Source organism: Ascaphus truei, chromosome 4 (assembly GCF_040206685.1).
Source record: "Ascaphus truei isolate aAscTru1 chromosome 4, aAscTru1.hap1, whole genome shotgun sequence".
Taxonomy (NCBI): Eukaryota; Metazoa; Chordata; class Amphibia; order Anura; family Ascaphidae; genus Ascaphus; species Ascaphus truei.
Genome location: NC_134486.1, coordinates 423,351,183 through 423,376,741, shown reverse-complemented (window position 1 = coordinate 423,376,741; position 25,559 = coordinate 423,351,183). Strand labels below are relative to the sequence as shown.

The 25,559-nt window shown below is 51.9% G+C and overlaps 1 protein-coding gene across 1 annotated transcript in view; it reads right to left on the bottom strand.

Moving 5' to 3' along the window:
- The window catches only part of PEX6 (peroxisomal biogenesis factor 6), a 365,667-nt gene that overhangs the window by 135,191 nt on the left and 204,917 nt on the right, over positions 1-25,559 (bottom strand). Inside the window, exon 10 of the mRNA XM_075595120.1 lies at positions 16,526-16,649. Within this exon, the coding sequence (XP_075451235.1) occupies positions 16,526-16,649 (124 nt within the window). The remainder of the gene's footprint in view (positions 1-16,525; positions 16,650-25,559) is intronic.

Below are 25,559 nucleotides of genomic sequence, written 5' to 3'. Positions count from 1 at the left end.
CCGGAGAAGGGAACAGAGAAGGGAGCAAGAGCAGAAGAGGTCATGTACAACTAGAGCCTTGTTATTCAGGGAGTGGACATTCCAGGGAGCACCGGAGAAGGGAACAGAGAAGGGAGCGAGAGCAGAAGAAGTCATGTACAACTAGAGCCTTGTTATTCAGAGAGCGGACATTCCAGAGAGCACCGGAGAAGGGAACAGAGAAGGGAGCCAGAGCAGAAGAGGTCATGTACAACTAGAGCCTTGTTATTCAGAGAGCGGACATTCCAGAGGGCACCGGAGAGGGGAACAGAGAAGGTAGCGAGAGCAGAAGAGGTCATGTACAACTAGAGCCTTGTTATTCAGAGAGCGGACATTCCAGGGAGCACTGGAGAAGAGTACAAAGAAGGGAGCGAGAGCAGAAGAGGTCATGTACAACTAGAGCCTTGTTATTCAGAGAGCGGACATTCCAGGGGGCACCAGAGAAGGGAACAGGCAAGGGAGCGAGAGCAGAAGAAGTCATGTACAACTAGAGCCTTGTTATTCAGAGAGCGGACATTCCAAGGGGCACCGGAGAAGGGAACAGGGAAGGGAGCGAGAGCAGAAGAGGTCACGTACAACTAGAGCCTTGTTATTCAGAGAGCGGACATTCCAGAGGGCACCGGAGAAGGGAACAGAGAAGGGAGCGAGAGCAGAAGAGGTCATGTACAACTAGAGCCTTGTTATTCAGAGAACGGACATCCCAGAGGGCACCGGAGAAGGGAACAGAGAAGGGAGCGAGAGCAGAAGAGGTCATGTACAACTAGAGCCTTGTTATTCAGAGAGCGGACATCCCAGAGGGCACCGGAGAAGGGAACAGAGAAGGGAGCGAGAGCAGAAGAGGTCATGTACAACTAGAGCCTTGTTATTCAGAGAGCGGACATTCCAGGGGGCACCGGAGAAGGGAACAGAGAAGGGAGCGAGAGCAGAAGAGGTCATGTACAACTAGAGCCTTGTTATTCAGAGAGCGGACATTCCAGAGAGCACCGGAGAAGGGAACAGAGAAGGGAGCGAGAGCAGAAGTCATGTACAACTAGAGCCTTGTTATTCAGAGAGCGGACATTCCAGGGAGCACCGGAGAAGGGAACAGAGAAGGGAGCGAGAGCAGAAGAGGTCATGTACAACTAGAGCCTTGTTATTCAGGGAGCGGATATTCCAGAGGGCACCGGAGAAGGGAACAGAGAAGGGAGCGAGAGCAGAAGAAGTCATGTACAACTAGAGCCTTGTTATTCAGAGAGCGGACATTCCAGGGAGCACTGGAGAAGGGAACAGAGACTGGAGCGAGAGCAGAAGAGGTCATGTACAACTAGAGCCTTGTTATTCAGAGAGCGGACATTCAAGGGAGCACTGGAGAAGGGAACAGAGACTGGAGCGAGAGCAGAAGAGGTCATGTACAACTAGAGCCTTGTTATTCAGGGAGCGGACATTCCAGAGGGTACCGGAGAAGGGAACAGAGAAGGGAGCGAGAGCAGAAGAGGTCATGTACAACTAGAGCCTTGTTTTTCTGAGAGCGGACATTCCAGAGGGCACCGGAGAAGGGAACAGAGAAGGGAGCGAGAGCAGAAGAGGTCATGTACAACTAGAGCCTTGTTATTCAGAGAGTGGACATTCCAGAGGGCACCGGAGAAGGGAACAGAGAAGGGAGCGAGAGCAGAAGAGGTCATGTACAACTAGAGCCTTGTTATTCAGAGTGTGGACATTCCAGAGGGTACCGGAGAAGGGAACAGAGAAGGGAGCGAGAGCAGAAGAGGTCATATACAACTAGAGCCTTGTTTTTCAGAGAGCGGACATTCCAGAGGGCACCGGAGAAGGGAACAGAGAAGGGAGCGAGAGCAGAAGAGGTCATGTACAACTAGAGCCTTGTTATTCAGAGAGTGGACATTCCAGAGGGCACCGGAGAAGGGAACAGAGAAGGGAGCGAGAGCAGAAGAAGTCATGTACAACTAGAGCCTTGTTATTCAGAGTGTGGACATTCCAGAGGGCACCGGAGAAGGGAACAGAGAAGGGAGCGAGAGCAGAAGAGGTTATGTACAACTAGAGCCTTGTTATTCAGAGAGAAGACATTCCAGAGGGCACCGGAGAAAGGAACAGAGAAGGGCGCGAGAGCAGAAGAGGTCATGTACAACTAGAGCCTTGATATTCAGAGTGTGGACATTCCAGAGGGCACCGGAGAAGGGAAAAGAGAAGGGAGCGAGAGCAGAAGAGGTCATGTACAACTAGAGCCTTGATATTCAGAGTGTGGACATTCCAGAGGGCACCGGAGAAGGAAACAGAGAAGGGAGCGACAGCAGAAGAGGTCATGTACAACTAGAGCCTTGTTATTCAGAGTGTGGACATTCCAGAGGGCACCGGAGAAGGGAACAGAGAAGGGAGCGAGAGCAGAAGAGGTCATGTACAACTAGAGCCTTGTTATTCAGAGAGCGGACATTCCAGAGGGCACCGGAGAAGAGAACAGAGCAGGAAGCGAGAGCAGAAGAGGTCATGTACAACTAGAGACTTGTTATTCAGAGAGCGGATATTCCAGAGTGCACCGGAGAAGGGAACAGAGAAGGGAGCGAAAGCAGAAGAGGTCATGTACAACTAGAGCCTTGTTATTCAGAGACCGGACATCCCAGAGGGCACCGGAGAAGGGAACAGAGAAGGGAGCAGAGAAGGGAGCGAGAGCAGAAGAAGTCATGTACAACTAGAGCCTTGTTATTCAGAGAGCAGACATTCCAGGGAGCACTGGAGAAGGGAACAGAGAAGGGAGCGAGAGCAGAAGAGGTCATGTACAACTAGAGCCTTGTTATTCAGAGAGCGGACATTCCAGGGAGCACTGGAGAAGGGAACAGAGACTGGAGCGAGAGCAGAAGAGGTCATGTACAACTAGAGCCTTGTTATTCAGAGAGTGGACATTCCAGACGGCACCGGAGAAGGGAACAGAGAAGGGAGCGAGAGCAGAAGAGGTCATGTACAACTAGAGCCTTGTTATTCAGAGTGTTGACATTCCAGAGGGTACCGGAGAAGGGAACAGAGAAGGGAGCGAGAGCAGAAGAGGTCATGTACAACTAGAGCCTTGTTATTCAGGGAGCGGACATTCCAGAGGGTACCAGAGAAGGGAACAGAGAAGGGAGCGAGAGCAGAAGAGGTCATATACAACTAGAGCCTTGTTTTTCAGAGAGCGGACATTCCAGAGGGTACCGGAGAAGGGAACAGAGAAGGGAGCGAGAGCAGAAGAGGTCATGTACAACTAGAGCCTTGTTATTCAGAGAGTGGACATTCCAGAGGGCACCGGAGAAGGGAACAGAGAAGGGAGCGAGAGCAGAAGAAGTCATGTACAACTAGAGCCTTGTTATTCAGAGTGTGGACATTCCAGAGGGCACCGGAGAAGGGAACAGAGAAGGGAGCGAGAGCAGAAGAGGTTATGTACAACTAGAGCCTTGTTATTCAGAGAGAAGACATTCCAGAGGGCACCGGAGAAAGGAACAGAGAAGGGCGCGAGAGCAGAAGAGGTCATGTACAACTAGAGCCTTGATATTCAGAGTGTGGACATTCCAGAGGGCACCGGAGAAGGGAAAAGAGAAGGGAGCGAGAGCAGAAGAGGTCATGTACAACTAGAGACTTGTTATTCAGAGAGCGGATATTCCAGAGTGCACCGGAGAAGGGAACAGAGAAGGGAGCGAAAGCAGAAGAGGTCATGTACAACTAGAGCCTTGTTATTCAGAGACCGGACATCCCAGAGGGCACCGGAGAAGGGAACAGAGAAGGGAGCAGAGAAGGGAGCGAGAGCAGAAGAAGTCATGTACAACTAGAGCCTTGTTATTCAGAGAGCGGACATTCCAGGGAGCACTGGAGAAGGGAACAGAGAAGGGAGCGAGAGCAGAAGAGGTCATGTACAAATAGAGCCTTGTTATTCAGAGAGCGGACATTCCAGGGAGCACTGGAGAAGGGAACAGAGACTGGAGCGAGAGCAGAAGAGGTCATGTACAACTAGAGCCTTGTTATTCAGAGAATGGACATTCCAGAGGGCACCGGAGAAGGGAACAGAGAAGGGAGCGAGAGCAGAAGAGGTCATGTACAACTAGAGCCTTGTTATTCAGAGAGTGGACATCCCAGAGGGCACCAGAGAAGGGAACAGAGAAGGGAGCGAGAGCAGAAGAGGTCATGTACAACTAGAGCCTTGTTATTCAGAGAGCGGACATTCCAGAGGGCACCGGAGAAGGGAATAGAGAAGGGAGCAAGAGCAGAAGAGGTCATGTACAACTAGAGCCTTGTTATTCAGGGAGCGGACATTCCAGAGGGCACCGGAGAAGGGAACAGAGAAGGGAGCGAGAGCAGAAGAGGTCATGTACAACTAGAGCCTTGTTATTCAGAGAGTGGACATTCCAGAGGGCACCGGAGAAGGTCACAGAGAAGGGAGCGAGAGCAGAAGTAGTCATGTACAACTAGAGCCTTGTTATTCAGGGAGCGGATATTCCAGAGAGCACCGGAGAAGGGAACAGAGAAGGGAGCGAGAGCAGAAGAGGTCATGTACAACTAGAGCCTTGTTATTCAGAGAGCGGACATTCCAGAGGGCACCGGAGAAGGGAACAGGGAAGGGAGCGAGAGCAGAAGAGGTCATGTACAACTAGAGCCTTGTTATTCAGAGTGTGGACATTCCAGAGGGCACCGGAGAAGGGAACAGAGAAGGGAGCGAGAGCAGAAGAGGTCATGTACAACTAGAGCCTTGTTATTCAGATAGCGGACATTCCAGAGGGTAACGGAGAAGGGAACAGAGAAGGGAGCGAGAGCAGAAGAGGTCATGTACAACTAGAGCCTTGTTATTCAGAGCGCGGACATTCCAGAGGGCACCGGAGAAGGGAACAGAGAAGGGAGCGAGAGCAGAAGAGGTCATGTACAACTAGAGCCTTGTTATTCAGAGAGCGGACATTCCAGGGAGGACCGGAGAAGGGAACAGGGAAGGGAGCGAGAGCAGAAGAAGTCATGTACAACTAGAGCCTTGTTATTCAGAGAGCGGACATTCCAGGGAGCACTGGAGAAGGGAACAGAGAAGGGAGCGAGAGCAGAAGAGGTCATGTACAACTAGAGCCTTGTTATTCAGAGTGTGGACATTCCAGGGGGCACCGGAGAAGGGAACAGAGAAGGGAGCGAGAGCAGAAGAGGTCATGTACAACTAGAGCCTTGTTATTCAGGGAGTGGACATTCCAGGGAGCACCGGAGAAGGGAACAGAGAAGGGAGCGAGAGCAGAAGAAGTCATGTACAACTAGAGCCTTGTTATTCAGAGAGCGGACATTCCAGAGAGCACCGGAGAAGGGAACAGAGAAGGGAGCCAGAGCAGAAGAGGTCATGTACAACTAGAGCCTTGTTATTCAGAGAGCGGACATTCCAGAGGGCACCGGAGAGGGGAACAGAGAAGGTAGCGAGAGCAGAAGAGGTCATGTACAACTAGAGCCTTGTTATTCAGAGAGCGGACATTCCAGGGAGCACTGGAGAAGAGTACAAAGAAGGGAGCGAGAGCAGAAGAGGTCATGTACAACTAGAGCCTTGTTATTCAGAGAGCGGACATTCCAGAGGGCACCGGAGAAGGGAACAGAGAAGGGAGCGAGAGCAGAAGAGGTCACGTACAACTAGAGCCTTGTTATTCAGAGAGCGGACATTCCAGAGGGCACCGGAGAAGGGAACAGAGAAGGGAGCGAGAGCAGAAGAGGTCATGTACAACTAGAGCCTTGTTATTCAGAGAACGGACATCCCAGAGGACACCGGAGAAGGGAACAGAGAAGGGAGCGAGAGCAGAAGAGGTCATGTACAACTAGAGCCTTGTTATTCAGAGAGCGGACATCCCAGAGGGCACCGGAGAAGGGAACAGAGAAGGGAGCGAGAGCAGAAGAGGTCATGTACAACTAGAGCCTTGTTATTCAGAGAGCGGACATTCCAGAGGGCACCGGAGAAGGGAACAGAGAAGGGAGCGAGAGCAGAAGAGGTCACGTACAACTAGAGCCTTGTTATTCAGAGAGCGGACATTCCAGGGAGCACTGGAGAAGAGTACAAAGAAGGGAGCGAGAGCAGAAGAGGTCATGTACAACTAGAGCCTTGTTATTCAGAGAGCGGACATTCCAGAGGGCACCGGAGAAGGGAACAGAGAAGGGAGCGAGAGCAGAAGAGGTCACGTACAACTAGAGCCTTGTTATTCAGAGAGCGGACATTCCAGAGGGCACCGGAGAAGGGAACAGAGAAGGGAGCGAGAGCAGAAGAGGTCATGTACAACTAGAGCCTTGTTATTCAGAGAACGGACATCCCAGAGGACACCGGAGAAGGGAACAGAGAAGGGAGCGAGAGCAGAAGAGGTCATGTACAACTAGAGCCTTGTTATTCAGAGAGCGGACATCCCAGAGGGCACCGGAGAAGGGAACAGAGAAGGGAGCGAGAGCAGAAGAGGTCATGTACAACTAGAGCCTTGTTATTCAGAGAGCGGACATTCCAGGGGGCACCGGAGAAGGGAACAGAGAAGGGAGCGAGAGCAGAAGAGGTCATGTACAACTAGAGCCTTGTTATTCAGAGAGCGGACATTCCAGAGAGCACCGGAGAAGGGAACAGAGAAGGGAGCGAGAGCAGAAGTCATGTACAACTAGAGCCTTGTTATTCAGAGAGCGGACATTCCAGGGAGCACCGGAGAAGGGAACAGAGAAGGGAGCGAGAGCAGAAGAGGTCATGTACAACTAGAGCCTTGTTATTCAGGGAGCGGATATTCCAGAGGGCACCGGAGAAGGGAACAGAGAAGGGAGCGAGAGCAGAAGAAGTCATGTACAACTAGAGCCTTGTTATTCAGAGAGCGGACATTCCAGGGAGCACTGGAGAAGGGAACAGAGACTGGAGCGAGAGCAGAAGAGGTCATGTACAACTAGAGCCTTGTTATTCAGAGAGCGGACATTCAAGGGAGCACTGGAGAAGGGAACAGAGACTGGAGCGAGAGCAGAAGAGGTCATGTACAACTAGAGCCTTGTTATTCAGGGAGCGGACATTCCAGAGGGTACCGGAGAAGGGAACAGAGAAGGGAGCGAGAGCAGAAGAGGTCATGTACAACTAGAGCCTTGTTTTTCTGAGAGCGGACATTCCAGAGGGCACCGGAGAAGGGAACAGAGAAGGGAGCGAGAGCAGAAGAGGTCATGTACAACTAGAGCCTTGTTATTCAGAGAGTGGACATTCCAGAGGGCACCGGAGAAGGGAACAGAGAAGGGAGCGAGAGCAGAAGAGGTCATGTACAACTAGAGCCTTGTTATTCAGAGTGTGGACATTCCAGAGGGTACCGGAGAAAGGAACAGAGAAGGGAGCGAGAGCAGAAGAGGTCATATACAACTAGAGCCTTGTTTTTCAGAGAGCGGACATTCCAGAGGGCACCGGAGAAGGGAACAGAGAAGGGAGCGAGAGCAGAAGAGGTCATGTACAACTAGAGCCTTGTTATTCAGAGAGTGGACATTCCAGAGGGCACCGGAGAAGGGAACAGAGAAGGGAGCGAGAACAGAAGAAGTCATGTACAACTAGAGCCTTGTTATTCAGAGTGTGGACATTCCAGAGGGCACCGGAGAAGGGAACAGAGAAGGGAGCGAGAGCAGAAGAGGTTATGTACAACTAGAGCCTTGTTATTCAGAGAGAAGACATTCCAGAGGGCACCGGAGAAAGGAACAGAGAAGGGCGCGAGAGCAGAAGAGGTCATGTACAACTAGAGCCTTGATATTCAGAGTGTGGACATTCCAGAGGGCACCGGAGAAGGGAAAAGAGAAGGGAGCGAGAGCAGAAGAGGTCATGTACAACTAGAGCCTTGATATTCAGAGTGTGGACATTCCAGAGGGCACCGGAGAAGGAAACAGAGAAGGGAGCGACAGCAGAAGAGGTCATGTACAACTAGAGCCTTGTTATTCAGAGTGTGGACATTCCAGAGGGCACCGGAGAAGGGAACAGAGAAGGGAGCGAGAGCAGAAGAGGTCATGTACAACTAGAGCCTTGTTATTCAGAGAGCGGACATTCCAGAGGGCACCGGAGAAGAGAACAGAGCAGGAAGCGAGAGCAGAAGAGGTCATGTACAACTAGAGACTTGTTATTCAGAGAGCGGATATTCCAGAGTGCACCGGAGAAGGGAACAGAGAAGGGAGCGAAAGCAGAAGAGGTCATGTACAACTAGAGCCTTGTTATTCAGAGACCGGACATCCCAGAGGGCACCGGAGAAGGGAACAGAGAAGGGAGCAGAGAAGGGAGCGAGAGCAGAAGAAGTCATGTACAACTAGAGCCTTGTTATTCAGAGAGCAGACATTCCAGGGAGCACTGGAGAAGGGAACAGAGAAGGGAGCGAGAGCAGAAGAGGTCATGTACAACTAGAGCCTTGTTATTCAGAGTGCGGACATTCCAGGGAGCACTGGAGAAGGGAACAGAGACTGGAGCGAGAGCAGAAGAGGTCATGTACAACTAGAGCCTTGTTATTCAGAGAGTGGACATTCCAGACGGCACCGGAGAAGGGAACAGAGAAGGGAGCGAGAGCAGAAGAGGTCATGTACAACTAGAGCCTTGTTATTCAGAGTGTGGACATTCCAGAGGGTACCGGAGAAGGGAACAGAGAAGGGAGCGAGAGCAGAAGAGGTCATGTACAACTAGAGCCTTGTTATTCAGGGAGCGGACATTCCAGAGGGTACCAGAGAAGTGAACAGAGAAGGGAGCGAGAACAGAAGAGGTCATATACAACTAGAGCCTTGTTTTTCAGAGAGCGGACATTCCAGAGGGTACCGGAGAAGGGAACAGAGAAGGGAGCGAGAGCAGAAGAGGTCATGTACAACTAGAGCCTTGTTATTCAGAGAGTGGACATTCCAGAGGGCACCGGAGAAGGGAACAGAGAAGGGAGCGAGAGCAGAAGAAGTCATGTACAACTAGAGCCTTGTTATTCAGAGTGTGGACATTCCAGAGGGCACCGGAGAAGGGAACAGAGAAGGGAGCGAGAGCAGAAGAGGTTATGTACAACTAGAGCCTTGTTATTCAGAGAGAAGACATTCCAGAGGGCACCGGAGAAAGGAACAGAGAAGGGCGCGAGAGCAGAAGAGGTCATGTACAACTAGAGCCTTGATATTCAGAGTGTGGACATTCCAGAGGGCACCGGAGAAGGGAAAAGAGAAGGGAGCGAGAGCAGAAGAGGTCATGTACAACTAGAGCCTTGATATTCAGAGTGTGGACATTCCAGAGGGCACCGGAGAAGGAAACCGAGAAGGGAGCGACAGCAGAAGAGGTCATGTACAACTAGAGCCTTGTTATTCAGAGTGTGGACATTCCAGAGGGCACCGGAGAAGGGAACAGAGAAGGGAGCGAGAGCAGAAGAGGTCATGTACAACTAGAGCCTTGTTATTCAGAGAGCGGACATTCCAGAGGGCACCGGAGAAGAGAACAGAGCAGGAAGCGAGAGCAGAAGAGGTCATGTACAACTAGAGACTTGTTATTCAGAGAGCGGATATTCCAGAGTGCACCGGAGAAGGGAACAGAGAAGGGAGCGAAAGCAGAAGAGGTCATGTACAACTAGAGCCTTGTTATTCAGAGACCGGACATCCCAGAGGGCACCGGAGAAGGGAACAGAGAAGGGAGCAGAGAAGGGAGCGAGAGCAGAAGAAGTCATGTACAACTAGAGCCTTGTTATTCAGAGAGCAGACATTCCAGGGAGCACTGGAGAAGGGAACAGAGAAGGGAGCGAGAGCAGAAGAGGTCATGTACAACTAGAGCCTTGTTATTCAGAGAGCGGACATTCCAGGGAGCACTGGAGAAGGGAACAGAGACTGGAGCGAGAGCAGAAGAGGTCATGTACAACTAGAGCCTTGTTATTCAGAGAGTGGACATTCCAGACGGCACCGGAGAAGGGAACAGAGAAGGGAGCGAGAGCAGATGAGGTCATGTACAACTAGAGCCTTGTTATTCAGAGTGTGGACATTCCAGAGGGTACCGGAGAAGGGAACAGAGAAGGGAGCGAGAGCAGAAGAGGTCATGTACAACTAGAGCCTTGTTATTCAGGGAGCGGACATTCCAGAGGGTACCAGAGAAGGGAACAGAGAAGGGAGCGAGAGCAGAAGAGGTCATATACAACTAGAGCCTTGTTTTTCAGAGAGCGGACATTCCAGAGGGCACCGGAGAAGGGAACAGAGAAGGGAGCGAGAGCAGAAGAGGTCATGTACAACTAGAGCCTTGTTATTCAGAGAGTGGACATTCCAGAGGGCACCGGAGAAGGGAACAGAGAAGGGAGCGAGAGCAGAAGAAGTCATGTACAACTAGAGCCTTGTTATTCAGAGTGTGGACATTCCAGAGGGCACCGGAGAAGGGAACAGAGAAGGGAGAGAGAGCAGAAGAGGTTATGTACAACTAGAGCCTTGTTATTCAGAGAGAAGACATTCCAGAGGGCACCGGAGAAAGGAACAGAGAAGGGCGCGAGAGCAGAAGAGGTCATGTACAACTAGAGCCTTGATATTCAGAGTGTGGACATTCCAGAGGGCACCGGAGAAGGGAACAGAGAAGGGAGCGAGAGCAGAAGAGGTCATGTACAACTAGAGCCTTGATATTCAGAGTGTGGACATTCCAGAGGGCACCGGAGAAGGAAACAGAGAAGGGAGCGAGAGCAGAAGAGGTCATGTACAACTAGATCCTTGTTATTCAGAGTGTGGACATTCCAGAGGGCACCGGAGAAGGGAACAGAGAAGGGAGCGAGAGCAGAAGAGGTCATGTACAACTAGAGCCTTGTTATTCAGAGAGTAGACATTCCAGAGGGCACCGGAGAAGGGAACAGAGAAGGGAGCGAGAGCAGAAGAGGTCATGTATAACTAGAGCCTTGTTATTCAGAAAGCGGACATCCCAGAGGGCACCGAGAAAGGGAACAGAGAAGGGAGCGAGAGCAGAAGAGGCCATGTACAAGTAGAGCCTTGTTATTCAGAGAGCGGACATTCCAGAGGGCACCGGAGAAGGGAACAGAGAAGGGAGCGAGAGCAGAAGAGGTCATGTACAACTAGAGCCTTGTTTTTCATAGAGCGGACATTCCGGAGAGCACCGGAGAAGAGAACAGAGCAGGAAGCGAGAGCAGAAGAGGTCATGTACAACTAGAGACTTGTTATTCAGAGAGCGGATATTCCAGAGGGCACCGGAGAAGGGAACAGAGAAGGGAGCGAAAGCAGAAGAGGTCATGTACAACTAGAGCCTTGTTATTCAGAGACCGGACATCCCAGAGGGCACCAGAGAAGGGAACAGAGAAGGGAGCGAGAGCAGAAGAGGTCATGTACAACTAGAGCCTTGTTATTCAGAGACCGGACATTCCAGAGGGCACCGGAGAAAGGAACAGAGAAGGGAGCGAGAGCAGAAGAGGTCATGTACAACTAGAGCCTTGTTATTCAGAGAGCGGACATTCCGGAGGGCACCGGAGAAGAGAACAGAGCAGGAAGCGAGAGCAGAAGAGGTCATGTACAACTAGAGACTTGTTATTCAGAGAGCGGATATTCCAGAGTGCACCGGAGAAGGGAACAGAGAAGGGAGCGAAAGCAGAAGAGGTCATGTACAACTAGAGCCTTGTTATTCAGAGACCGGACATCCCAGAGGGCACCGGAGAAGGGAACAGAGAAGGGAGCGAGAGCAGAAGAGGTCATGTACAACTAGAGCCTTGTTATTCAGAGACCGGACATTCCAGAGGGCACCGGAGAAAGGAACAGAGAAGGGCGCGAGAGCAGAAGAGGTCATGTACAACTAGAGCCTTGATATTCAGAGTGTGGACATTCCAGAGGGCACCGGAGAAGGGAACAGAGAAGGGAGCGAGAGCAGAAGAGGTCATGTACAACTAGAGCCTTTGGTTTTCAGAGAGCGGACATTCCAGGGGGCACCGGAGAAGGGAACAGGCAAGGGAGCGAGAGCAGAAGAAGTCATGTACAACTAGAGCCTTGTTATTCAGAGAGCGGACATTCCAGGGGGCACCGGAGAAGGGAACAGGGAAGGGAGCGAGAGCAGAAGAGGTCATGTACAACTAGAGCCTTGTTATTCAGAGACCGGACATCCCAGAGGGCACCGGAGAAGGGAACAGAGAAGGGAGCGAGAGCAGAAGAGGTCATGTACAACTAGAGCCTTGTTATTCAGAGAGCGGACATTCCAGAGAGCACCGGAGAAGGGAACAGAGAAGGGAGCGAGAGCAGAAGTCATGTACAACTAGAGCCTTGTTATTCAGAGAGCGGACATTCCAGGGAGCACCGGAGAAGGGAACAGAGAAGGGAGCGAGAGCAGAAGAGGTCATGTACAACTAGAGCCTTGTTATTCAGGGAGCGGATATTCCAGAGGGCACCGGAGAAGGGAACAGAGAAGGGAGCGAGAGCAGAAGAAGTCATGTACAACTAGAGCCTTGTTATTCAGAGAGCGGACATTCCAGGGAGCACTGGAGAAGGGAACAGAGACTGGAGCGAGAGCAGAAGAGGTCATGTACAACTAGAGCCTTGTTTTTCTGAGAGCGAACATTCCAGAGGGCACCGGAGAAGGGAACAGAGAAGGGAGCGAGAGCAGAAGAGGTCATGTACAACTAGAGCCTTGTTATTCAGAGAATGGACATTCCAGAGGGCACCGGAGAAAGGAACAGAGAAGGGCGCGAGAGCAGAAGAGGTCATGTACAACTAGAGCCTTGATATTCAGAGTGTGGACATTCCAGAGGGCACCGGAGAAGGGAACAGAGAAGGGAGCGAGAGCAGAAGAGGTCATGTACAACTAGAGCCTTGATATTCAGAGTGTGGACATTCCAGAGGGCACCGGAGAAGGGAACAGAGAAGGGAGCGAGAGCAGAAGAGGTCATGTACAACTAGAGCCTTGTTATTCAGAGTGTGGACATTCCAGAGGGCACCGGAGAAGGAAACAGAGAAGGGAGCGAGAGCAGAAGAGGTCATGAACAACTAGAGCCTTGTTATTCAGAGTGTGGACATTCCAGAGGGCACCGGAGAAGGGAACAGAGAAGGGAGCGAGAGCAGAAGAGGTCATGTACAACTAGAGCCTTGTTATTCAGAAAGCGGACATCCCAGAGGGCACCGGGAAAGGGAACAGAGAAGGGAGCGAGAGCAGAAGAGGTCATGTACAACTAGAGCCTTGTTATTCAGAGAGCGGACATTCCAGAGGGCACCGGAGAAGAGAACAGAGCAGGAAGAGAGAGCAGAAGAGGTCATGTACAACTAGAGACTTGTTATTCAGAGAGCGGATATTCCAGAGTGCACCGGAGAAGGGAACAGAGAAGGGAGCGAAAGCAGAAGAGATCATGTACAACTAGAGCCTTGTTATTCAGAGACCGGACATCCCAGAGGGCACCGGAGAAGGGAACAGAGAAGGGAGCGAGAGCAGAAGAGGTCATGTACAACTAGAGCCTTGTTATTCAGAGAGCGGACATTCCAGAGGGCACCGGAGAAGGGAACAGAGAAGGGACCGAGAGCAGAAGAAGTCATGTACAACTAGAGCCTTGTTATTCAGAGAGCGGACATTCCAGAGGGCACCGGAGAAGGGAACAGAGAAGGGAGCGAGAGCAGAAGAAGTCATGTACAACTAGAGCCTTGTTATTCAGAGAGTGGACATCCCAGAGGGCACCGGAGAAGGGAACAGAGAAGGGAGCGAGAGCAGAAGAAGTCATGTACAACTAGAGCCTTGTTATTCAGAGAGCGGACATTCCAGAGGGCACCGGAGAAGGGAACAGAGAAGGGAGCGAGAGCAGAAGAGGTCATGTACAACTAGAGCCTTGTTATTCAGAGTGTGGACATTCCAGAGGGCACCGGAGAAGGGAACAGAGAAGGGAGCGAGAGCAGAAAAGGTCATGTACAACTAGAGCCTTGTTATTCAGAGAGTAGACATTCCAGAGGGCACCGGAGAAGGGAACAGAGAAGGGAGCGAGAGCAGAAGAGGTCATGTATAACTAGAGCCTTGTTATTCAGAAAGCGGACATCCCAGAGGGCACCGGGAAAGGGAACAGAGAAGGGAGCGAGAGCAGAAGAGGTCATGTACAAGTAGAGCCTTGTTATTCAGAGAGCGGACATTCCAGAGGGCACCGGAGAAGGGAACAGAGAAGGGAGCGAGAGCAGAAGAAGTCATGTACAACTAGAGCCTTGTTATTCAGAGAGTGGACATCCCAGAGGGCACCGGAGAAGGGAACAGAGAAGGGAGCGAGAGCAGAAGAAGTCATGTACAACTAGAGCCTTGTTATTCAGAGAGCGGACATTCCAGAGGGCACCGGAGAAGGGAACAGAGAAGGGAACAGAGAAGGGAGCGAGAGCAGAAGAGGTCATGTACAACTAGAGCCTTGTTATTCAGAGTGTGGACATTCCAGAGGGCACCGGAGAAGGGAACAGAGAAGGGAGCGAGAGCAGAAAAGGTCATGTACAACTAGAGCCTTGTTATTCAGAGAGTAGACATTCCAGAGGGCACCGGAGAAGGGAACAGAGAAGGGAGCGAGAGCAGAAGAGGTCATGTATAACTAGAGCCTTGTTATTCAGAAAGCGGACATCCCAGAGGGCACCGGGAAAGGGAACAGAGAAGGGAGCAAGAGCAGAAGAGGTCATGTACAAGTAGAGCCTTGTTATTCAGAGAGCGGACATTCCAGAGGGCACCGGAGAAGGGAACAGAGAAGGGAGTGAGAGCAGAAGAGGTCATGTACAACTAGAGCCTTGTTATTCAGAGAGCGGACATTCCAGAGGGCACCGGAGAAGAGAACAGAGCAGGAAGAGAGAGCAGAAGAGGTCATGTACAACTAGAGACTTGTTATTCAGAGAGCGGATATTCCAGAGTGCACCGGAGAAGGGAACAGAGAAGGGAGCGAAAGCAGAAGAGATCATGTACAACTAGAGCCTTGTTATTCAGAGACCGGACATCCCAGAGGGCACCGGAGAAGGGAACAGAGAAGGGAGCGAGAGCAGAAGAGGTCATGTACAACTAGAGCCTTGTTATTCAGAGACCGGACATCCCAGAGGGCACCGGAGAAGGGAACAGAGAAGGGAGCGAGAGCAGAAGAGGTCATGTACAACTAGAGCCTTGTTATTCAGAGAGCGGACATTCCAGAGGGCACCGGAGAAGGGAACAGAGAAGGGACCGAGAGCAGAAGAAGTCATGTACAACTAGAGCCTTGTTATTCAGAGAGCGGACATTCCAGAGGGCACCGGAGAAGGGAACAGAGAAGGGAGCGAGAGCAGAAGAAGTCATGTACAACTAGAGCCTTGTTATTCAGAGAGTGGACATCCCAGAGGGCACCGGAGAAGGGAACAGAGAAGGGAGCGAGAGCAGAAGAGGTCATGTACAACTAGAGCCTTGTTATTCAGAGAGCGGACATCCCAGAGGGCACCGGAGAAGGGAACAGAGAAGGGAGCGAGAGCAGAAGAGGTCATGTACAACTAGAGCCTTGTTATTCAGAGAGCGGACATCCCAGAGGGCACCGGAGAAGGGAACAGAGAAGGGAGCGAGAGCAGAAGAGGTCATGTACAACTAGAGCCTTGTTATTCAGAGACCGGACATCCCAGAGGGCACCGGAGAAGGGAACAGAGAAGGGAGCGAGAGCAGAAGAGGTCATGTACAACTAGAGCCTTGTTATTCAGAGAGCGGACATTCCAGAGGGCACCGGAGAAGGGAACAGAGAAGGGACCGAGAGCAGAAGAAGTCATGTACAACTAGAGCCTTGTTATTCAGAGAGCGGACATTCCAGAGGGCACCGGAGAAGGGAACAGAGAAGGGAGCGAGAGCAGAAGAAGTCATGTACAACTAGAGCCTTGTTATTCAGAGAGTGGACATCCCAGAGGGCACCGGAGAAGGGAACAGAGAAGGGAGCGAGAGCAGAAGAGGTCATGTACAACTAGAGCCTTGTTATTCAGAGAGCGGACATCCCAGAGGGCACCGGAGAAGGGAACAGAGAAGGGAGCGAGAGCAGAAGAGGTCATGTACAACTAGAGCCTTGTTATTCAGAGAGCGGACATCCCAGAGGGCACCGGAGAAGGGAACAGAGAAGGGAGCGAGAGCAGAAGAGGTCATGTACAACTAGAGCCTTGTTATTCAGAGAGCGGACATCCCAGAGGGCACCGGAGAAGGGAACAGAGAAGGGAGCGAGAGCAGAAGAGGTCATGTACAACTAGAGCCTTGTTATTCAGAGAGCGGACATTCCAGAGGGCACCGGAGAAGGGAACAGAGAAGGGAGCGAGAGCAGAAGAGGTCATGTACAACTAGAGCCTTGTTATTCAGAGAGCGGACATTCCAGAGGGCACCGGAGAAGGGAACAGAGAAGGGAGCGAGAGCAGAAGAGGTCATGTACAACTAGAGCCTTGTTATTCAGAGAGCGGACATTCCAGGGGGCACCGGAGAACGGTAAAAGTGAGACAAGGAATAGGTTTAAATGGTGACACAGATAGAAGGGACCTATGAGACATTGGATCTATCTAATCCCCCTGACTCAGTCATAGGTCTGTCAGCTTGGGGACACCGCTCATGTCCTCAGGTCACAAGTCCCTACACCATGGCCTCTGTCCAATCAGAACGCACCTTGGGAGCCCCAACAGCCTGAGAGTGAGCTTCCTGCAACCCAGCGAGAGCGTCCTCAAAATCACGCGAGATAACCGGGAAACCCGCTGCCAGTAGGCCTTCCTCCTCCTCCTCTGTAAGAGCGCTGCAAAGACAGAGACACTCCTCAGAGAGAACGCTGCAGAGATAGACACCCTTCTCTGTGAGAGCGCTGCAAAGACAGAGACACTCCTCAGAGAGAACGCTGCAGAGATATACACCCTACTCTGAGAGAGCGCTGCAAAGATATACACCCTACTCTGAGAGAGCGCTGCAGAGATATACACCCTACTCTGAGAGAGCGCTGCAGAGATATACACCCTACTCTGAGAGAGCGCTGCAGACATACTCCTTTGTAAGAGTACTGCAGACAAACACACCCTCCATTAAGAGCGCTGCAGACACACACACCCTCCTTTGTGAGACCGCTGCAGACAAACACACCCTCCTTTGAGAGAGCGCTGCAGACACACACACCCGCCTTTGTGAGACAGCTGAAACACACACACACCCTCCTTTGAGAGAGCGCTGCAAACACACACACCCTCCTATGTGAGACTGCCGAGACACATACACCCTCCTTTGTGAGAGCGCTTCAGACACACACACCCTCCTTTGTGTGAGCGCTGCAGACACACACACCCGCCTTTGTGAGACAGCTGAGACACACACACACCCTCCTTTGAGAGCGCTGCAGACACACACACCCTCCTATGTGAGACTGCTGAGACACATACACCCTCCTTTGTGAGAGCGCTGCAGACACACACACACCCTCTTTTGTGTGAGCGCTGCAGACACACACACCCACCTTTGTGAGACAGCTGAGACACACACACACCCTCCTTTGAGAGAGCGCTGCAGACACACACATTCCTTTGTGAGAGCGCTGCAGACACAAACAAACACCATTACAGGGTCCCAGAGATGACAGACAGACGAGCTGAGAAACAGGGAGTTGAGAGACAGGAACCCAAGAGACAGACAGGAATTGAGGAGACAAGCAAAGAGAGAGAGAGAAATGGAGATAGCACAGAAACAGACTGTGCCTGTTAAGATATTCTATCTGATTATTAAATTGTAATTAATCTTTGTGAGATTGACAAAGACAGGGTCTACATAGGAGATGAATTCTGACAGCAAAGAATGTTCAGTAGATAAGATTACAAAGAGGTTATTTGAAGTTAAGAGGTACGGGGTAACACCAAATTTAGATTCAAGGATAGATGATAATACATACTGTACATCTGTCTTGGGCTTCCTGAAAAGGATTCAATGTTAGATAAGGAGGTGTGACTCTATGTCACTTAGCCCAAGCATGTAAAAGACCCTATTCAGAATAATACTTATAAAGGAAATGCTGCGAATCTGGTTTAACACTACATAAAAACTGGGCCGAATTGTCAGATTAGTTAGCTAGAGACAGGATAAAAGCAAGATCACAGGAGGATACAGAGAGAGAGATTCCAGGCAGGGGGAGCGGAAGGGACAACAGATGTTAGACACCATCTTTAAAAAGCATGAGACATATTAGATGTGAACTAATACACTGATCTTTTCTTCCGGCGATGTTACATTGAATAAAGCAGGCAAGGGGTTTACTCAAAAACAGCGCGTCTTGGAATGTGAGCCACATTCATTTCAGCCCCGGGCACCCCCTGCTTCCCGAGGTGCACCTACTGTTGATGTACCTATTATACACTGGCGACACACTTTATTCGAGCTTGGCTAGTCCCACGAATTCGGGTATACCCGGGTGTATTGAGGTTTGTGACTGTTTTCTGCCCGAGTGCATTGAGTTATTTTCCAGGCAGGGATTGAAGCATTTTATTCCCGCTGGCTGCAATACTGCACAGTATATATATATATACTGCATTACAATTCATGAATTTATGCCATCTGGTAGACACGCGAAGCATTGCAGCCTATTAAATCCTAATCATTATCATTTAACAGATCAGCCGCCCGTCAGCCAGGCATGAACCCAGGCTGGGAAGGCAAATGCAACGGGGCTTGTCAGAGGTGAGGAGCGGCGCATTCCAGGTATCTGCCAGGTACATACTGGGTATTTGCTCTAATAAAGTGTGTCGGTGCAGTACCTTTATAGGACACTGTGCGGGCACCCCCTGCTTCCCGAGGTGCACCTACTGTTGATGTACCTATTATACCTTTATAGGACACTGTGCGGGCACCCCCTGCTTCCCGAGGTGCACCTACTGTTGATGTACCTATTATACCTTTATAGGACACTGTGCGGGCACCCCCTGCTTCCCGAGGTGCACCTACTGTTGATGTACCTATTATACCTTTATAGGACACTGTGCGGGCACCCCCTGCTGAACGCCAGCGCCCTGCACACACCGTGAGCACCTGTAACTGATATGCCTCCAGCTTTCCTTGGACACATCACTGTTCCTGGTCTCTTTATTATTATCTGACTCGTTGTGTTCATCATACTGTACATGATCCTCACGGCTGCTGGCGACCATTCTGGGTCAGTGTAGCCACAGCCATTACAGCTAGCGTGACCAATCTATAGAACAGCGGTGCGCAAACTGGGGGGCGCACACTGGGGGGCGCAGGCAGCGGCAGCCAGGAGCAGAGGAAAAAAGGCAGTCTCTAGCTGCAATTTCTCTTTTGGCCATTAGGTGGCGCTGTGCTACACAGCTCCTGTAGCAACTCCTTCTTGCATCAGCGTGGTGAGTGTGAGACATGGGGGGTGAGTGTGAGACTTGGGGGGGGGGGGGGGAGAGTGTGAGACATGGGGAGGGTGGGGAGAGTTTGAGACATGGGGAGTGGGGGTGAGTGTGAGACATGGGGAGGGTGGGGAGAGTGTGAGACATGGGGAGTGGGGGGTGAGTGTGAGACATGGGGAGGGTGGGGAGAGTGTGAGACATGGGGAGTGGGGGGAGAGTGTGACACATGGGGAGTGGGGGGAGTGTGAGACATGGGGAGGGGAGAGAGTGTGAGACATGGGGAGTGGGGGGTGAGTGTGAGACATGGGGAGTGGGGGGTGACTGTGAGACATGGGGAGAGTGTGAGACAGACGCCATCTGCTGGTCGTAGAAGGAAACAGGTCCAAAACCGCTCTCTCCGCCATTGAAATGAATGGAGCTTCAATGGCGGCCTATGGGACTTCTGCAAAATGGTGCCTGAAAAGGCGGGATCATTAAACAAAGGGCTATAATCACTATTGAACTATTAACCCTTGTCCTCCCGGATGGATCCCAGTGTGTGTGGTACAGACACTTACATGGTGGAAATACAGTATAACAGGGGAACATACATTTTTATGTCATAGCAAGGTGAAAACCACATTCCTGGACCGCAGTCCAGTTAACCCCTTGCCTCCCTGGTGAGGTCAGGGGGTGGCCATATGGGGTGCAACCCCTTTAATACTGGGCAAATCCCCCTCTCCCTCTACACCTCCTTTTCTTAATGGGTGACCTGTGGCCCACAGGGAGTGGGGCACTGCTGGCACCATTAATGAATTCAGTCTCAGAGGGATAGTCCTGGCGTGAAAGTCCATCAGCATTGCTGTTTTCACTACCCTTTTTGTGCTGGATGGTGAACTCAAATTCTTGCAGGGCCAAGCTCCACCTTAGCAACTTGGCATTCTCCCCTGATGCCCTCTGTAGCCAACTCAGGGGGTTGTGGTCTGTGAGGACCGTGAAAGCCCTTCCATACACATAGGGCTGGAGTTTTTTGAGTGCCCACACAATGACCAAGCACTCTTTCTCAATGGTGGCATAGGCCACCTCTCTGGGGAGTAGTTTTCGGCTGAGGTACACCACAGGGTGCTCTCTACCGTCGTCCCCCACCTGGCTCAACACAGCCCCCACACCAAAGTCTGAGGCATCAGTCTGAATAAGAAAACGCTTGGTATAGTCTGGGGCAGCCAGGATGGGGGCCTCAGCAAGCGCAGTTTTGTGCCTGGAAAGCAGTTTCACAGGCAGGAGTCCAGGTGATAAGCACAGGCAGTTGCTTCTTAGTCAGATCAGTCAGGGGTTTGGCCACGGCGCTGTACTGTGGGACAAACTTCCTATAGTACCCTGCGGTGCCCAAAAATGCCATGACCTGTTTCTTAGTTTTAGGGACAGGCCACTGAACTATGGCTTCTACCTTGGCTGGCTCTGGTTTGAGGTGCCCTCCACCCACCCTGTGCCCTAATTACAGGACTTCTGCCATCCCTACCATACACTTAGTGGGTTTCAAGGTAAGCCCAGCCTCCCTGATCCTATCCAGCACCGCAGCTACATGTCCTAAGTGGGAGTCCCAGGAATTACTAAAGACAGCAATGTCATCTAAGTAAGCCCTGGCATAGCTCTGCATTCCTTCCAGTAACCTATTGACCAGGCGTTGAAAGGTAGCCGGGGCATTCTTCATCCCAAATGGCATCACTAAAAACTCATAGAGGCCACTTGGAGTGATAAATGCTGACTTCTCCCTAGCCTCCAGGGTCAGTGGGATTTGCCAATAGCCTTTGCTCAAATCCATGGTGGTCAGATACTTTGCCCCCGCGAGTTCATCCAGTAACTCATCCATGCGGGGCATGGGGTAAGCATCTGACACTGTCCCAGCGTTGAGCAAGCGGTAGTCCACACAAAACCGGGTGGTCTTGTCCTTCTTAGGGACTAGGACTACCGGGCTTGCCCAAGGACTCTGGGATGGAGTAATTACCCCTAGGGTCAGCATCTCCTCTATCTCCCTTTCCATACTGGTCTTGACCTCTGCTGACACTCTATAAGCGTGCTTATGCAGAGGCTGCAGGTCCCCTGTGTGCACTGAGTGTTTGGTGAGATGTGTGGTCCCTGGCATGTCAGTGAAGAGGGCCCTATACTTAGCTAGCATGTCCCTGGCTTCTCCCTTCTGCCTAGCACTCAACTGTGCTCCACAGTGTTTCCCTGCCTAGCCTCCCCTAGGAGATCAGGCAGAGCATTGCTTGCCGGATCCTCCAGCAGTGGGCTACAAATGGCCATTAATGCTCCCATACTCGGTGCTCGGTATTCCTTTAACATATTAATGTGATATGTCTTGTGCCTCTCTGGCTCTAACTGTACAACATAGTTGCACTCATTCACCTTTCGGATGACCGGGTACGGTCCCGACCAGGCAGCCATCAACTTGTTCTCCCGAGTGGGTTTGAGAACAAGCACCTGCTGTCCTGGGATGAATTCCCTGCTACGGGCCTGCTGGTCATACCATTGCTTCTGCTTGGTCTGAGTGGCCCTGAGGTGGTCCTGGGCCACCCCCATGAGCATCTCTAGCTGGTCTCGGAGATCTACTACGTACTGGATCACTGAAGCATCAGCAGCAGTAGCATGCCCTTCCCATCCCTCACGGAATAGGTCCAGAGGTCCACGTACCCTGCTGCCATATAGTAGCTCGAAGGGGGAGAAGCCAGTAGATTCTTGCGGTACCTCTTAGTAGGCAAACAGCAAGTGCTGCAGGTGAATCTCCCAGTCTTTCCCCTCCGCCTCTATAAAGGTCCGAAGCATCTGCTTCAGGGTCCCGTTAAATCTCTCACATAATCCATTTGTCTGGGGATGGTAAGGGGTAGTGCACCGGTGCTGTACACCGCAAGCATCCCAGAGACAATGTAACAGTTCACTCATGAACTGCGACCCCTGATCGGTTAGGATCTCACTAGGGAAACCTACCCTAGCAAAAATGTTCAGCAAGGCTACTGCCACTGTCTTGGCATCTATGGTGCCAAGCACTACCGCCTCAGGGTACCGGGTGGCAAAATCCACCACCGTGAGGATGTAGCTCTTCCCTGACCTGCTAGGAATCATAAGGGGTCCTACAAGATCCATCGCTACTTTCTGGAAGGGTTCCCCTATTATCGGTAGGGGTCTCAGGGGTGCCTTCACACGGTCGCCCACCTTACCCACTCGCTGGCAGGCATCACAAGAGCGGCAGAAAGTGCCCACATCTCGAGATGCCCCCGGCCAGTAATAATGCTGTAATAACCGGGCTCGCGTTCTGTTGACCCCCTGATGTCCCGCTAACGGAATAGAGTGAGCTACCCGTAACAGTTGCTGTCGGTACCCCTGGGGCACTACTAGCTGTCGCTTACCGGTCAATCCCTCCTCTATCCCTGGGTTCCCCGCTTCTCTATACAGGAGTCCCTTATGCCATAGGCAGTGCTCAGTGCCCTCCCCTGCCTGAGACTCGGACGCCTGAAGTCTCACGCCGGCCAGGGTAGGGTCTGCCTTTACTGCCTCCCTAAACTGGGCTCCTAATTCTGGCCACCCCCCAGTCATGTCATTGTCCGGAGAATGGGGAAGGGTGATGGGGAAACAGTAAGTCAGTATGTGCATGCAACTGATCCTGGCTTACCTCCCTGGGCTCCTCAGCGCCCTCCGCTATCGTTGGTCCCAAAGGCAGGGGGACTGGCGCCGCCGCCATTGCCGCTGTCTGGCTCCGGGTAACCGCCGCCACTGCAGCGGGTTTGGTACCCGGTCGTAGGTGAGGTCATCGGTCCCAGATCGTTGCAAGAAGTACTTTAGCATCCAAACCGGGTAAAACCCCCACCTCCCGCACACCCTGGCCCTCCCCCCAAACCAAAAAGATTCTGGCAATCTGCAGGAAACATGGCTCTCCGTCGGCCACAGTGATCTGTATCCCAGGTCCTGGGAGCAATTCCTCTGGCCGGACCATATCAGGTCGGACCAGGGTCACAGCAGCCCCTGAATCCATCAAGCCGACCGCTTGCCGGTCACCGACCGTGACCGGGGTGAGATGTCTGCTCCGGCCATCCGTCTGCTGCAGGGCTGCGCTGATCTGTCCTCCGCTCCTGGCTGTAGGCACCGATGAAACCGGGACAGGCGTTGCATGGGACGTCTCGCTTGGAGTTGTTTCCATGACTGGTCCAGTGTCTTTGGTGGAAGCCACCCGCACGCGGGCTACCGGCTTCGCAGCTGGGGTGCGTTGCCCCTGATGGGGTCCGCTGGAATGCAGGGGTTCTGGGCAATCTGGTCTGATGTGACCAGTGCGGTTACAATTGTAGCACCGGCGCTCGTGCCGGAGCTCTCCCGCCTTCGGTGGACTGCTGCCCGCAGGCGGCTTCTGAGTCCATTGGGGAGTACTGGCAGTCTTTTTGGCTGGGACCGCCACCGCCGCTTTGGCGGGCATCAGTGCTCGGCTGGCCACATAATCATCTGCAAGCCTCACCGCCTCCTGGTAAGTCTTGGGCTTCTTGTCGTACACCCAAGCCCTCACCGCTGGCGGGCACTGCTGCATGAGCTGCTCCCGAAAGATGAGGTCCAGCAGGTGTTGGTAAGTCCGTGCCTCATAGCCCTCCACCCATCGTATCCCGTGCAAAGCCAAGCGGGTCACATAGGTCTCCTGGGACTGTCTCTCCTACAGCCGAAATTTACCCCAGTAATCCTCAGGGGTAAAACCGTATTGAAATAACAATAGCTCTTTCAGGTGATCATAGTCATCAGCATATTCCTCTGGAAGCGCCATCATCGTCTGCTTAGCCAAGCCGGACAGCAAAGGGAACCAAACGTGCGACCCGGTGCTGGGGCAGAACTTTGTACCGCTGGCACTGTGTTTCAAAGTTCTTTAAGAAACTGTCAATCTGATCAGTACCTTTCACGTACTTGGTGAGACTGTGCTGGTCCAGTTTGAGAGCATCCTTGTCGTGATGGGCAGGGGGGCAATAAGCGGGTCTGTTCACTGCCATAGTGATAAACTGCAGCCGCTCCTCCGGTGTCCCTCTGTCTCCCCACGCAGTAATCAGTGCCAACATTTCAGGGGTGAACGGACTGGTAGCCGCAGAAACCAGTACACCTCCTGATGCACTGCCCCCGGGAGGTGCTCCTGCCCCCTCCATGGGATTCTGCCGCCCCGGCACTGGGTTCCTTCCCTGATCTCCGAGGGGCTGCACAAGGGCAAGCTGAGCCGTATCCTGAGGCTCTACAAGCCGGGCTTCGTGATCTCTGATCGCCTCTTTCATCTGTGCGACCTCTTGGTCCTCCCAGTCCAGTCCAAATTCCCGGCACTTGTCCCGCAGCTGAGCTCGGGTCCGGATAATGGATGAACCTTCAGCCTCGCTCATGGTTCACGGCTGGTAGAGGTTCGGTCGTAACAGTGAGGTGGTGTTACAACTTGTGTTAAATGTTGCACAACTGTGTGTTCAATATCTTTAGTCCCTGGAACTCGCAATTCACCTCGAATTCCCACTATATTACAGAGTCCCGCAGTACACTGTGTTACAGGTTCAGTTAAGTCCCGCCGCTGCCACCAGTTAATTACAGCTTGTCACGGTAACTTATGACAAGATATAATTTACACCAAATAACTGGGTTGAACTGAACGAGGCTTAGATATAATAAAGTATATTTATTCCTTAGATAGGTGAACACAACAAGATAGTACAATTAACAGACAAGAAGGTAACACTTACTTAGGGGTTGGAATGAAGAAGTATCAGATAGCAATTCTCCAGCAATCAGGTATCAATCAAGATGTAATCAGAAGACAAAAGCTGTAGGGCTGCCAACAGGTTATATATCTTTGCAACCCTATTCTTACTATTGAGTGCAGACTATTGGTGAACAATTAACTGCATCCAATTGCTAACGTGGGAACACAGTTTAACCCATGCCCCCAACTAGTTGACACATGTGTCCTGGGACCCCGAGGGTCTCATTTCTGTAGCCCCACACCAAAATCAGGGGCGCCGGGCAGTCTACTAGATGGAGTATCTGGCAGGATACTCTTTGTTTGTAAGTGTGAGTTATAACACCCACAAACCACTCCAGCTTCACGCTTCTCCACCCTCATGTAAACAGTTAGAGTGGCTGAGTCTTTGATCAGGGTCCTGCTTCCTAGACATTAGGTCGCTCTCCTGACCATTTGCATTCCTTAGTATGCAGGAATCTTTGCGGGCATTTGTCCCCGCTTTGAAATATAGTATGATGGTTAATACACAAACATATTAAAATAACCGGTTCTGTTAGGTCCAGCGGGTCCAAACTTCCCAGGCCTTAATGCCGGAAGTGGG